The sequence below is a fragment of the Venturia canescens genome, chromosome 2 (assembly GCF_019457755.1).
Source record: "Venturia canescens isolate UGA chromosome 2, ASM1945775v1, whole genome shotgun sequence".
Taxonomy (NCBI): Eukaryota; Metazoa; Arthropoda; class Insecta; order Hymenoptera; family Ichneumonidae; genus Venturia; species Venturia canescens.
This window is the reverse complement of record NC_057422.1, coordinates 8,855,298-8,870,608: the sequence shown is the minus strand read 5'-3', so window position 1 is coordinate 8,870,608 and position 15,311 is coordinate 8,855,298. Positions and strand designations below refer to the sequence as shown.

At 43.0% G+C, this 15,311-nt stretch overlaps 1 protein-coding gene across 1 annotated transcript in view; it reads left to right on the top strand.

Annotated features, from left to right (window-relative positions):
- Positions 1-13,490, top strand: part of LOC122406796 (uncharacterized) — a 37,631-nt gene extending 24,141 nt beyond the window's left edge. Inside the window, exon 3 of the mRNA XM_043412514.1 lies at positions 13,065-13,490. Coding sequence (XP_043268449.1) covers positions 13,065-13,225 — 161 coding nt within the window. The 3' untranslated portion in view covers positions 13,226-13,490. The remainder of the gene's footprint in view (positions 1-13,064) is intronic.
- The last annotated feature ends 1,821 nt before the right edge of the window (positions 13,491-15,311 follow it).

The window sequence follows — 15,311 nt, the reverse complement described above, 5'->3', positions numbered from 1 at the left end:
CACAGGGCTCGCGCCAGTTGCAGCGGCTTTGCTAATGCGTTCGAACAACAATGCAGCCGCACGTCCACATTGCACGCGTCCTACCGCTAATTCTTCACGTTTTTTCTCCCTCCTTCTCGCTTTTTTCTATCTCTCTTTCTCCCCTCGCCCCCCTGATCCACCCTCTTGCTTCTCACTTTGTGCACAATCCCCGAGAGCTCTATGTAGCTCTCTTCCTGGCTGCCAAAGCGTGCCCACTCCCTTCTCTCATTCTCTCGTATCGCTGTACCACGGAATTGAATTTCAGGAAGCTCTCGCTCTCCTTTCACACACACAAACACACACACACACACACTTTTTGCGACACAAATCACCACGATGCTATGTAAGCACTCGGACGTACACGTTTTCCACTCGCTCGCTCGACACGTTTTTTCGAAATTTCTAAGTTTTATGGCTTCCTCCCTATAAAAACAGGATAAAAATAATTTTTCTATTATTAAACGATTTCATTGAATTTTGGCATTAATTGTTAAATCACTAAATGAAATTTAAAAATTCTGTTACAAAATGAGATTGTTGGAAAGCAAATGAACAATGTTTGAAAAAAATATCTGATTCCCCAGGAATATGATGGATCACGAGAGAAAAAAGTGGAATATGAATCATTAGCGTCCGATGTAGGTCAAAAGATATTTGACACTGAAAATGAATAATCGTCCCCTGTATCTGGGAGTGTAGACAACTGTCCGACAGTTGAGAAATGTCTTAATTTATATCTAATTCATTCAATGATTTCTCCCAATTTGGGGAAAATCATCGTCCAAAAATGAAGGGAAGAATGAGGTCGAAATGGAGGAAAAAGCGTCGAAAAACTCCTCCCCCGAGTGGTATACGAATGCGATATGATCGATCGGATATTTTTCATCAAGGCGTCAAAGTTGTGCTGCGTTCAGTGGCTTTATGGTTGGGAAACACCCTCCATAAGGCTTGAGGTCTCGCGATCTCGTGCGATGGTAGCTGTAACGTTTCGCTGCGGGGGCTTTGTACAGATTCGTCACAATGTGGCATTGTCCCTCTCACAGTCTTCTTGTCACAAGCTCCAAACGTTTTTGTTCTCTTTTCACTCGGCGTGATGCGAGCCGTATTAGCGAGCGTATATAGTCTCGTGACGTATGCGACACCTCTGTGTATAAAGCGTATAAAAATACCCGATGGAGGGTGGCTTTTCACCTTGGGGGAGGGGGCGATATTGAATCGTCCAAGTTTTTGCGCGGCCTTCGTGAAACACATGTCGAATATTCATATAGATATTCGACATGACACGAAAAATGTATTTTCGGAAAAATCACTTTTATTGTGAAATCATTTAATCATTCGGCTCAAAGATTCAATCGTCGGATTAAAGTAGTTCGGTCGTTCGATAAAGCACGGTGGAGGTATACTTTTTTTGCGGTTAATGATAGTTTAAGGTCCCCTGATAACGATAAGCACACGGGGCCTCTTACGGGGCAAAATTTTGAATCACTTCATTTACAAAATTTTGAGTTTTTAACACGGTAGCCTATGGGAGAACTCACAATAATATTAATTGTGAAAAAATTGTTCGGTGTTCTCGCTCCGGAAAAGTTTATATCGTGAAGAAAATGTATCGCAGATTCGGTACCTTAAAAAAACATTACCTTACGGGGCTTTTAAGAAAGAAAACATGAAAAAACTTTAGTTTTTAATGTGTCGGATTGAACTTCGGGCAAATTTGGGAATCGCAGGAATTTCATCAAATTTATTTTTGAGACTGACTCACGTGCCTTCATTCGTCCAGTAGCTTCGCTTTTTTTTAACGAATCGACCATTCCTTTTTCTCGGTACCATTACACCGATATAAACTTTCTTTCGCACAATAAAAATGTTCCCTGCGTATAATGTGTATTTCAAGTGTCGCCTAGTCAAGTCGGTAACTAGACAAGTTGAAATATAAATTTTATTTTTTACAGTATTCTGAAAGCATTTTATAACATTCTTGTGATAAAAATATTCTCAATGTAAGTGTTTATCAATTTTATTAATAATTTAGACTTCAAATTAATCAAATGTGCTTATGCAGGCCTTTGAATATTTATTGTGGATAGTCTTCGAGATGTGAAATTTTCATCCCGTTTCCAATTTCGTTGGGAAAATAGAGAGGGACAAAAAGATTTATTAATTGATTGAAAAGATTTGCCCCCGTAAAAATTCTTGGAGCTAAAATATAAAAATTGGCACAATTACTTTTAGTCGAAAATATTGTAGTGAGAATGTATAACTGGAGAGTGAAATAGAGGGAGGGAGATACACGTTGTGAAAGAGAAACAAAGATTGCACAGGATCATCAAAATCGTGGGGTGAATGGGGTCGAAAAAACGCCAGCTGGCAATGCGATCGTGTCACCGACTAGGATTCACGCGAACCAGTCGTACGTAGTTCTAATATCATAAGCTGCGTATATACCAGTAAAGTAGACACGAATCCAAGGGTTGATTTTTTACGGATAAAAGTGAAGGGGCACGTGCGAATTTTCAGGTGGGAGCTTCGACGTGGAATTTTAGATAATTTTCCACAATACATGTAAAACGCATTTATTTTATCGACTGATGAGCATTTTATCGTGCAATTCGTTCGGTATTCCCTCATCACAGTTCGCGTCTATCGACGCATTTTTTGCACTCACAAACTCTAATCCGTCTTCGATGAGAACGTTGAAAATTGGCCAACCGACTTAACGCTCATGTAGTACTCGAAATCACGCTCGAACGAGGTCGAAGATGGATCTCACAGCGGGAATTCTCAACCAAAGAATAAGGATACATGGGAAATTGTAGTGCAGGCTCTTTATATCGAAGCAATTTTTGGAGGGGGTTACGTTCCGACGCAGAAGCGGAGAGAGTACCCGCCGAAAGTGTCTTCAGTCCTCGCATTCTTTCTCTCTCTCTCTCTCTCTCTTTCTCTCTCTCCGTCCTCTTCCATTTTTCGCTGTGCACCAGCACGTGGGTCGTCTCCTGTGCAGCAAATAAGAAACAGTTTATAATCCGTAGAAGTTAAGATCGTTTTACAATGGAACCTGCGGAGCGTAATAAGGGGCGTTCAGAGGGATTACGTGCACAAGAGAGACCACGCATCGCAGGTATAGTCGTGTAATGCTGGTGCGTTTTCATGTAGACGAACTGTGACTGCAATGTATGGGAGAGCTCGGTAGAAAATTTCGGAAAAATCTCATTCCATTTATTTTTTAATCTCAACGTCATAAATCCTGAAATTTTTATTTAAATATATTTTTACCCAATCACGTCGTTATTTTGACAATATTCAGTTATTTTTCATCTCGCAATCACTGTTGGCGTTTGGAATTCTGCTCTGTTGTCGACACACAAAAGCGTTGGCAGCATGTTCCGTAATGTAGATTTTCATTTAGAAAATCGGGTCAAAACATTCGAATTTTTTCATTTTTATTATTTTTATTTTGAAAATGTGTGTTACCGGGATTCACGATTAGGATTCCTGCCTACGATGGCATTTTTGGCGAGCATGTTTTCGCTCGAGTGAAGAAACGATGTGAATTAAGTCTCTGGAATGTTCGCAGTGGTGTTGAAAAAAAGGGTTTCGATGCAACTAGAACGGAGGCGACGAGATAACTCAATCGTGACGTTTACCCGAGTGGATCTAGAATGCTCGTGCGTCGAGCAGCTTTTTTGTGGATCGCAATAAAAAAAATGAGATTCGAAGAATCTGATCTCATAGTGCACGCATATACATCGAATTACGAGGAACGCACAAGACTCATCGGTCGTGCGGATCGTTCTCTTGGCAGCAAGAAAGAAACGATGGTCGCGACGACATCCGCAACCAAATGAATTATTAATTCACAATAAGGATATACATCTATAGCGAAGCAGCGACAATGACACGTGTACCACGTGTATCATCGGAGCACAGCGTTATTACGAGGGCCGCGGGGTAGAGAAGAAACGCGAGACAATCCACCGGAGTAAAGTATTCCGCGCGTGTTATCACGAATGCGGAGGAATGCCGCTGACGATTCGAGCCGTTTTTTTCTCCCTTTTCGGGCGATTAGTCGTTTTTTTTCTCAGCTACCAAGTACTCTGGAGATTGTATGATTGGGCTGACGCGATCTCGAGAGCTCGGCAATTGGCTTGTCGCGCTTGAGATGATCTCGCGCGTACTGGGCTGAGAGCGCGTGCTGATCGCCGCGATTCGTCGTCATCTCGCTCCCCAGCACCGTCTCGTTGTCGCGTCGTCGTCTCGCGCGCGCTTTCCGGACATTCGACATTCGCTACTGAATCAACCTACCTCTCGCGCTTGTTAGCCACTCTCGCGCCCGTGCTCTCTACCTGCAGCAGTATCGAATGCCAGGTTACTCGGACGATTAGCAGGCGAACGTCGTTTAGACGTTAAATACGACGTTTGCGGACGTACCTAATAGCCGCAATTATCGCGTTAGTCCATGCGACTGTATTCTACGAGCTTGCCTATCTTTCTCTCGCTATTTCTCTCTGTGCAGCGATTCCTACACCTTTCACATTGAGATACATTTATATGGGTGTGCCCGTGCATCGGTGCTTGTACAATTACTACACTCATCGTCTCCTCTATACGCTTTTTTTCGATCCCTCACTCCTCGTGAGCAGTGAAACCGGAACATCTCGATTGCTATACACGTATATACGGATTAACGTCGAGCACCATGCACACTCGCACGGCAATCACGTTTTGCCTTATTTTATGAAAACCCACAATATTACGTCACACTCATCCGCGTGTGGTGTTGAGCCACGGTTGCGAAATCCTCAATGTTTTTTCCTCCTCCTTCGTATTTTCCTTCCACGTATTTTTCCTCTCTTTTTAGCCTCGAAATATTTTTGCTCCCACGGGTTAAGACGCGTCGAAGCGCATTGATTCGTAAATGTCACGTCTATCCTGATCGAACCAGGGGGAATTCCACGTGGACGCGATATCTGCCTCGGGGATTTTTTTTATTGAAACCCATTTGAAATGTTTTTCGTGATAAATGGGCGGCCTTTAAAACGTAAATTGGGAAATCACTCTTCGGATTTTCTGTCCGACTCCGACAGGCCTTTCAAAACGCTCGATGTACCAACGTTTCGTCATATTTTGGAAGGGAATTATTTCGGTAATTGGAGCACCAAGCCATACGCGTTTAAATTTTCTTGTAAATTATATTTTTCGAGAATCACTTTCTATGCAATATTTAGAGGGAAAAATCGTACGTGTGCGCGGGATCTGAACTCGGGTGAGGTCAGGGTGTGATGTGGCCGCATAATCCTTCGAGAACGTTAAACGGCACGATCGTTTACGGATGCTGCTCGAGTGAAATTTCAGTATATACAGATATGTCCATAAACAAATGTGTTCAATACAACTTCTCGTGAACCAGATCGTGAAATTTTACGAGATGCTTGCACTCAGCACTATTTTTTTTTTTTTTCAAGCTTTACTATATAACTGTATAGATATCTATTTTATTCACCCATAGACTTGTTCTGTCCCCTTTCTTTGTCATATTTCTCTTTTACTTCTTGCCTTACGATCTGTACCAGTATAGGCATCGGGCGTGCTTTGAACAAACGCACAATATCATAAAGAGCTTCAGGGATCACTGGTGTGGTCTTTCGAACGACTTGTAACAGCAGAAAGTTACGACGACATAGATATATTTTTTTTTAGGCTCTGTAAGCATGGGGAATCAGAACTTGAAATTTTTCCTTGTGAAGCTTCCTCGAATAGCTATGTATATATAAGTAAAAGGCCTATGAAACGTTTCGAAAGATTTTATTAGCTCGGGTATGAAAAGTTTTGTTTTTATGGCCGGATTTCGAAGGAATTTTCATTTGATCGTCACAGAGTGTCGCGATTAACGGTTAATCATTGAAAGGTCGAGTTTTATTTTCATCACTTTGTTTGAGGATGTTTCAAAATAATTACTGAAAAAAGTTTGATTGATATTCGGTTTTAATTTCCTTGACGAAATATCAAAGACTTCGATGTTCATGCGCGTTGAGCGGAGCTCTCATGGCACAACTTCTTGCGTACAGGCACACAGTGCTATTTCGAAATGACAGATCGATCGGTTTCCGAAGATCGATCCACGCGCAGCTGATCGGCTCTGGAGCAGGGGGTCATACAAACTGTGAGGAGATTGCTCCCCAGGCGAAAACCGATGTGTTGTTGTGGCTTCTTGGCATAATGACGAACTTTTCATTTTTTTTCCTTCCTAACCTCGTTTTCTCGTGCAAGAGTCGTTTACCCTTTATTCATTAAAGGCTGTCATATAATTTTTGACAATTCTTGGAAGGAGGAAACTTCTTCGGGGAGACCAATTGGCCTGAGCAGGGTCTGCCATGACGTATCGTTGGATTAATCCGACAAAAAATATAGTTTCGTCAAGCGATGGGTGAACGCGAAGCCTTCGAAGTTGAAGAAAAAATGAGAAATGTGAGCCAGAGAAATAGAATCATTTACTGCTTTCTAGAATTTTGATATTTTCTTTCAGTTTTAATAGAATGTTGAAAACGTCCTCTCGAGGAATCTCAGTAATCACGGCCGTCGTTCCGAACGATCGGGAAGGGGTCAAAATGAAAAGAGGCTGAAGAAGGTCAAAATTTAGTCGTTGAGAAAAGGACAAGAAATCGAAGAAAGTCAGAGTGAAGCGGGCAGAGGACGAGGGGAAAAGAAAACGGTCAGCGTGTGCTGCTCTCGATCGAATCTGACTCGACCGGTTTTGTCTGGATTCCCTAGGAGTCTCTAGTCCTCCGAGAGCCCGTCGATTCGAAGAGATGATCACGTCTCACAAAACCTCACAATTTTATGTGTGCAGCCAACAGAAAAAGAGTTATCAGCGATACAGCGTGATTGGGATAGCGCAATTTGTCGATCAAAGTTCAATCTGCGTCATGCTTTCGCAATAAACTTGATCGATAAATGAAAAAAATGATAATAAATCATTCGCTGATATCGAAATAGCTCGAGAAATATGTTAATTGTCGTTTGGAATCAGTGAAATCTTGAATAACCGAATCCTGAGTTTGGGCTCCGTTTTTTAATGCTTTTCTTGAAAAAATGAATCCGCGTTGATTTTCGAAGAATCAATAGCTGCAAAATTCCTTGACGACCGTGAACAAGGATCGTTTCATTTCTTAAAATTTTCTTACGAAAAACTAAGTATTAGTGCCAAGAATTCTTGCCTGAGACGCGTAAAATACACTGCAGAAATAGCAACGAATACAACCGAAATTTCGTTGCCCAAGTGTTCTCGAATTTTCGGTTTGTTTTTTAATGATGAAAAGTGCGAGTTTTTATTTCTGGCTAACTTGTCCACGAAGCAAGGCACGTTCGTGTGCACTTCGCTTCGCTTCCGGGGGACACGGGAGTTCAAACGGGATCGAAATCCAGTTTTGAGATCAAGTTCCTTGTCCTCCCGTGTCTATCCATCTCTTCGTCTCTCTCCTTTTTGTACTTCTATCTTTCTCTCTTTTTTTACCTCTATCGCAGCTTCTTCGAGCGGTCCTAACTGGTTGTTGTTGCTTTGCTGCAGATGCCAAGGGAAAAATGTCGGACAAAGTAGCACGTTGGTAGCAGCAGAAAACATGGGAGGGAATTGGACGAGGAGAGCGAGTTTCATATTCGTTTTTACAATACTCTCTAAACTGAGCAGCGCTCGTCAGTATATTTTCTTCGATTATTCTTACCCTCGAAATCGACGCGTACGCATCCGAGGATGCTCAGTTCAGTTAGCATCATTTTATGCCATGGGCATTTTTCATTCGTTCCTCCGATTATTTATTCACGAAGTCAAAACATTTCGAAGATCGCGTGAACGATCGTTTTTACAAACTTCGAAATTCTTACAAAGCGATTTATTCAGACGTCCCGAGAGTGGAACATTTTTTTGTCGCGGAGTTGCATCCGCCCCGAAAATTCAGTTGCACGCTTCATTAGGAGGGTCAAAGTAATGATTTCGTACTTTTTACTCCCGGGTATGAAGGAAAGATTGGCGTCCCGGGGGGGTAATTTGTTTTTGTTTTTTTAAAGCTCTTTATTGCATTGGGAGATCGCGTGACGTGCGTGTTGTTACAAAAAGGCGTATTCCCAGGTATCCCGGAACTGTTGGAGCGCATGAAGCGTAACGAAGGGGAGGAAAGTACGGGAGTGTCGGGTAAGCGAGAAAATTGGCATCGCGAACAATGGAAGGCGTCAGGGAACTCATCAGCACCTGTGTATCTCTTCTTCAATAATCTCTGAGCGTAAAAAATGGGAATTTCGTCAATGTAACGTCATCGGTGACAACGTCGATGATTTATAAATCCCAATTTTTATTGTGCCGGGCTCAGATTAAATTTTAAGGATCTGAAATAACCAGTAAAAAAATCAATCGCGATTTCGCGCTCCCATTTTCCACTGCATTAGCCCAGGAGCTTCGTCGTGGGCAATCGAATGATGGAAAAGAGACCGATGAGCGTTGAGAATATTCAAAAGCTCGTGAATTGTTTTCGGAAAGATTTGAAGTACGCAAGAATGTTGTCGCTGGTGAAAGAGGGCACAAAAGAATTGTTTGCGGACACAGAGGTTTACTCGGTGGTTAGTTTAACGTGGGCACGAAAGTGGACAATAATTCTCGTGGTACGAGCTGCGACGAAGGCGATCCCGAAGCGAGCGTATAATGATATTAATCAGGGCGGCGCGTTCGGCTTCCTTAAAATTGCCGGCAGGCTCAATTTCTCACTTAAAATCTAATTATACCTTCCCTCGACGAAGAAGAAGGCCCCGAGCTTTGGAATTTCGAGTGGTTCTCACTCGCGCAAAATTCAACCGGGCGGCCACCACCAAGGCATTTCGGGACTGAGATAGAGGCCGAGGAAGGAAGAGGGAGAGAAATAACAGCGGCGCGAGATACGTGCCACCCTTCACTCTCTTTTCTTCGTGGCTGCTGTACCGGAGGGCCTCGACGATACCTACGACTGATCCTTGACCAAGGGCGAGAGAGAGAGAGGAGGAAAGAGCGGGAGGCAAGGGAGATGGAGAACGGTCCTTCGCACGGACCTCGCAAATTTGACCCTCCGCGTATTAAAAGGGCTAAATAAAAAGGTTCGAGCTAAGACCTACACTTTACGAAATTGCAGTTTCCTGACGGCACATCCTCGATCCTATAACTATTGTGGATACGCACGCATACACCGATACGTTCATTTTCGTATGCGTACACCAATGAATAAAATGATATTGGAATATCGTATTAAAGTAACTACCATAATAGACCGAGAGATTATCAAAAAAAGTCGTTTCGTCAACGAGTCGAATTTTCGTTAATCAGAACACCGTGCATCTTCTGTTGGCATAACAACGTAAACCTTTTCATTCAATAACATTCGAAAGTTTCGGAGTAATTGAATTCTAGCAGCAAAATTGATTTCATGTCTTCACTGTTTCGAATCCGGAGTCCCGTAGTCGCGTTTACGTCCAGCCGCACCATTACGTTGGCCTGATTGGTTTCAAAAATGAAATACGAAAAAATAGCACTTCGAACCGATTTTTAATTTCTTCGGGATTCATCCGAGACTCGCACCGCAGCGGTTGAAAACAATTCAACGAAGCTTTTCCTTTCTGACCTTTTCTCAAACGCCGTGCCTTAAGCCTCGTGATTTTCATCGAAACTCCGAGGAAGCTAAAAATGTAAATAAAATGGATAAAAATAGAAGAAAAATTCCTCGTGTATCGATCGTTAGCGAGGTACAAATTTTGCCATTTGCCGCAATAAAGCCTCGAAAAAGTTTCGGCTTGTAACTTCTTCTCATGGGGAGTCATGAGTAATCGCCTTGTTAGCCCTTGCGGGCTATATGGGAGTCTCATACCGACTCACTCTCTCTCTCTCTTTTTCTCTCTTTCTCCATCTCGCTCCCTCTAACCCTTTCGCCTCTCGATCCTTCGGCTGTGTCCGCGCGCGTGTGTGCACGCCGAAGACACAAAACGAGCGTCTCAGCTCCTCAGAGCCACCTAAATGGAAAATAAGAGAAAAAGACGAGGAGTAAGCCAGAAAACACCGAGCGATATACTCCATCGACATACGGAGCTCTCGTATAAGCCAACAGGCTTTGCAAGCGCTCGTCCGATGTACAAGCACACTCATCCTACGTTGTACGTCTGCTTGTGCATTCGCATGGGCACAAACCTGTGTGCATGTACCGAGCGTTTGTGTGCGTGTGCGTTCTCCGCCGAAATAAAAAGATTAATGGGTACGGGGAGAAGACTTGCGGAGAGGGAAAGAAAAAAAGCGCGGTAAACCTGAGAAGCTTATCCGCTTTGCAATCGAGTATACACTGCGTACTCTCAATAATACGCCAAGTGTATTCGCTATTTTTATAAATACCTTTACGCATGAACGATGTTACGGCAGTGCAAAAAATTCACTTCGGATCCGCCGCTGTCCGGCGCTCTCGCTCTGCACAGATTCGTTAAAAAAAATTTCTTTTGGACATCGAAACGTCATTTTGGTCGATAGATGAACATACAAATGGGGCTTATCTTTTCCTTCATCCATGAACGTGTATAGAGCACCTATGATTGTGGAGTACAACACTTGAGACTGCCACGTATAGTTGGGCCGATAAATAAGCTTCGTTAAAAAGCGAACTTTACACGAATAGAGTGAGAGCATGTACGCAGGATTTCCGTTCCGATCTTCCTCTTACTTTCTCCTTTTATTTAGTTTTCTTTCGTTTCTCACTGACGATCCCTTAGTCGACTTTCTCACCTCACACCCTTTCGTTTCTCCGTCTCTCTTTCTCTCTCCTCTTTTCTCGTAGTCTTCCGCTCTTTAAAAAATATTTTCTGCACATGTTCACTCGAGTTTTGCTCATCGAAGGAGCAACGGAGAGAAGAAGGACGGAAAGAGAGAGCGAGAAAGATCAGTTCGCAGGTTACACGTACCGGGGCGCGTTTAACACGCACACTCGGTGCGTGTAGTTCTTATGACTGTGAGAAAGGAGATAAAAAAAGGGTTGGAAATAAGAAAAATAAGAGAGAGAGAGAGAGAGAGAGAGAGGAATAAGAGGAGGAAAGCCAAGCAAGGCCACAGGGGAGTAAAGAGGAGAGAAGTCGCGTGGCCCCATATCTTAAGAGTTAACCCAGGGGGGTCCGAGACGGACAGCGAATGGGGACTAACACTGTTTTATCGTGTAGCCAATTAATAACATCTCTGCCCTTTCTCTCTTTCTCGCTCTCTCTCACGTGCTCAAAGAGTTCGAATTCTCAGCGCGGCAAACTCTCGACTCTCTGTGTTGCGCGCGCTTGTACTCACCACCGGCTTCTTATATTCGCCTTAAGGAGAGAAAAGATATCGCTTCGAAGATATTATCCTTCTTGTATGAACGAAGAGAGGCTTCCTTAGATCCGCGCGCCCGGCGTTTTCGAACCGCCCCGGCGCCCACTCTATCCCCAGACCTTACGAGAAAATCGAGAAGAGAGAATGAGAGAAAAAGGGATAAGGGCAAGAGATCTCCAGGCGTGGAGAGTCACATTACTCACTCCACACCTTTCATGAAGCATATTTTCTACATTCGAGTCCGTACTTTCGCCCCTGCGAATTATTATTACGTATCGTAAACGTGGGATTCAAATAGCTGCTTTCAACTCGGCTCCAGACACTTTTTTCTTCCTAATCATTTTCAGAATTTCCTCCTTACATTATTTTACAAGATTTTTCTCTTGACAGAATACTCTAAAACGCGATAACAAATTAAAACTTCGACAATGAACTTCTAAAAGAAAAAATCTCCCAAATGTTGAAAGAAAAAAATTTGTTGATAAATTTGATCTAAAATTTTTTATTCGAACCGTTGAAGAAACTGGTGAAAAATTCAATTATCATTATTCCTCAAGAAATCTCTTTGATTCGAGCATTTGATTTTTCCCCCACGATCCTTCTAGTCACGATCGACTTTCTCAAATTCATCATTCTTCTCTGTTCATATATTTATCAACAGCCCATGCATATTGACAAGTAGCCGTGAGTCGAGAGACAATACTCAGTCGAAGTAAAGTCAAGGACGTGTGGCGACTGGATGCTGCACCCCGAGCGCGTGTTAATCAAGAGAGTGCGAAAGTGACTCGCGTATAAGATATACAGGTGCGAGTGTCGCTCTCGAGAGCTCGAGCACGCATCTAAATTCGCACTCGCCTTCGCACTCTATATCGGGTGTCTAAAGAGCAGATTTTTCAGTAATTCGCCCATCGTCAGTCCACAATTCGCATTGGCGATTAAGATTACACGGAGAAAGCGAGGCCGAAAATTCTAGAGGAAAGTACTAGGAAAATAATTTCTCAAGGACAGTACGTACGTACTGGATTGCAGCATTAATTCGAAGCCCAGTAATAAGAATTCTTCTATCGACCATAGCAAAAAGACCAATATTCATACCTTTTGTTCGAAAGATTCAAAAGTGTTTATCTCGATAAGCATGGTAAAAAATGTTTACAGTCACTTCAAATGTGTATATTGTAAAGTATGCTCGGACAATCCTGAAAAAAACTATATTTATGGTAAAATTTTATCACAGAATTTACTATGCTGACAGTAAAAATTAGTGATTTAAAATAGATTTCCACTTGTCAGTAAGTGCTGGTCTGACACGATGAATAACACTAGAAAACAAAAGGAAATATAGTTCTCGCACGTGCATCCCTTTTTGCTTTCACATAAATTTTGTAATCTGTGCCTAAATACTTGGAAAATTCTTGAAAAATGATGTATTCTTCACAATAGAAAACGAATCCGTTTTCTCCGTGTGCTATAATTGAATGGAGGGAAAGAAAATTCCGAATTTTCTTCATTACGGAATTCCTCAAAGTTACAAAGTTTTTTACATAATCCTTAACAGCGAGAATGATTCAAGTCGCACTCAGGACACCCTGTACACGCACATACATAAATTTCCCCAAGATGGATAGTCGATTAATCTCTCTCAATGTTCGACGTCTGTCTCGCTTAATCTCTCACCGGAGCGTCTCGTTTGTTGCAGATTGCTCAGAACGAAAGGAGAGAATGACCGCGCGCGCGGCGGTTGCGGCGGCGGCGACGGCGGAACAACAGATGGAAAAGTGTCCGATGAATTGCACCATCGAGGGAACGAAATTACATCTTCACTCGACCATCTTCCTGCCCCTGTTCCTTCGACTTTGACACCCGTCAATCTCAACCTCCTCGTACGTACAATCATGAGTCCTGAAAATAATTTCCCCTCCATCCAAAATATCCGATTCGTAAGTCCTGAGATTTTCCAATGATCGATTTAAGCTCACCCGCGTACGTCAAGGTACCGATTGAACAAGTGAAGACAGAAAAAATTATACATAATTATAGACTATTATCTTATGTCGATGTTTAATAAACACGTTGTAAGGATTGTGGGACGTCATCATAATAAATACGATATTTTATCTAACAACCGAAAGTCTATTTACGTGTCTTCGATCGCGCACGTGGCCAGTTTATTATTCCTAACTTCGTTTCTCATATTTGAAAAATATTGTTTCATGATGAAATTTAGAATTGAATTTTAATAATGGCTCGTGTCAAATTTAAAAGGCTCAAGAGGTTAGTGGAAGAACTTTGGCACATTCTCTACAGCAAGGGGGGGTTATGAAAGTTAAAATTCTGACACGAGGGGTCACCGGAGTTCTTCCCGTAAAGTAGGCAATGCTTTGCATCTGTGATTCTGTAATTAACGAAAGGGTTCACCAGCCTTTTTTAATCTCCCCTCCCAAACTCAGCATCTTGTGCGTACATTTATCTCTTTCTCTCTTGCTCCGCAGTGGGGGGAGCATGTCTTGTAGTTAAACTCGGAGCTCCCGACTACGCAAGGAAGAGTTAAAGGCCCCTTTCCACGCACCCGTTGACAATACCTTTGATTTATATTCGCGTGTTCATTTTTTCTGCTTCTTCTCAACTCTCGTTCTCCTTCCTTTTTGAATACCCAATATCATGCTCGGACGAGCGCACAAGTGTCACCACTTTATTTAAAGTATAATTGCAGTCGAGATCAAATCAGAAAATTTCGTCGCCCTTGCGAGTTCCTTTGGAACGATGCTTTCGAGCCTAAGCTTCGTTTTTCTAATACGAAAAAAATCCAACGAAAAACTCGGAGTGGCGGTTCCGCCAGGAAGCGGGTCGCCGTTGCCTCGTATTCGTTCCTCCTAAATTTACATTCGTATTTTCTGCCAAATTTTCCGTAATCGATAAATCTGAGAAGTTCCATCGTTGAAAATCCAACTGAAAAGTCTCATTGAAATTTCCTAACAATTTTTCATCCCTTGCAATAAAGTACGAGGGCAGACAAAACACAGAATCAGCCGTGTCCACAGCAGTGGTCGGTAGCTTTTGGCTAAAGAGGAAAAAGGACAGACGGCACGATCTGCGCGTGTGTATATATCTACAAGCTTAACGCTTCTAGCGCGGCGTTTCGAAGGGGTGAGAATCCGCTGAGCCGCCGAGACCAGGGGGGGCGATAGAACTGACTATATCTCATATAAACTCCGCTACAGTTGTATCCACACACACGTCCGAGTATTATAGGCATAGCGCGAGAGGGTGAGAGGGTGAAAGGAAAAGCCGGCCGTCATGGGACTCCGGACTGGTCGCGTTCACGCTTAACTCGGGATTTCAGACTCGTGGGGTAGTTAACCCCCCTCACTACTCCTTTCGCTCCCTCGGATGGGTTATGAAATGACTTTATGGCAGATCAGAGGCTTGCTTTAGATTGCGCGAAGGGGGTACGGAATCGTCCAGACAGCCAGCCAGATCGTCCTAGTTAACCCGCACATATATTCCCATATACACACTTATACGTGGTACGAATGTGCATATGGGCTATTTCGTGCCGAGCTCAACGCTCTTGGCCCGGTGGTATCTCCGGGCCTTTATTATCAAAGCGGGGGAAATGGGGAAAACAAAGAGGAGGGAAATGTAACGAAATTTCTATTCAGAGCTACTTTTCATTCTTGAGCCAATATTCTCTGGTGACGTCCAAAGATTTTCCGTACTCACAAACTTCTCACAATTTGCTTAGAATTCCCTGTATTCGTCCATTGCACATATATTTTGATTTCGCGACGATCTTCCCCTGTGGCGATCCTCGCACTAGGCTGTCATCCAGATCCTCTTCCGTCACGGGGGTGTAACCGAGAGAGAAAGCGTGCCCTCTCTCCAATCCGAGGGTCGACCCTAACACCCGGACGAGGGTGACAACGAGTTTGTCAACGAGAAATCG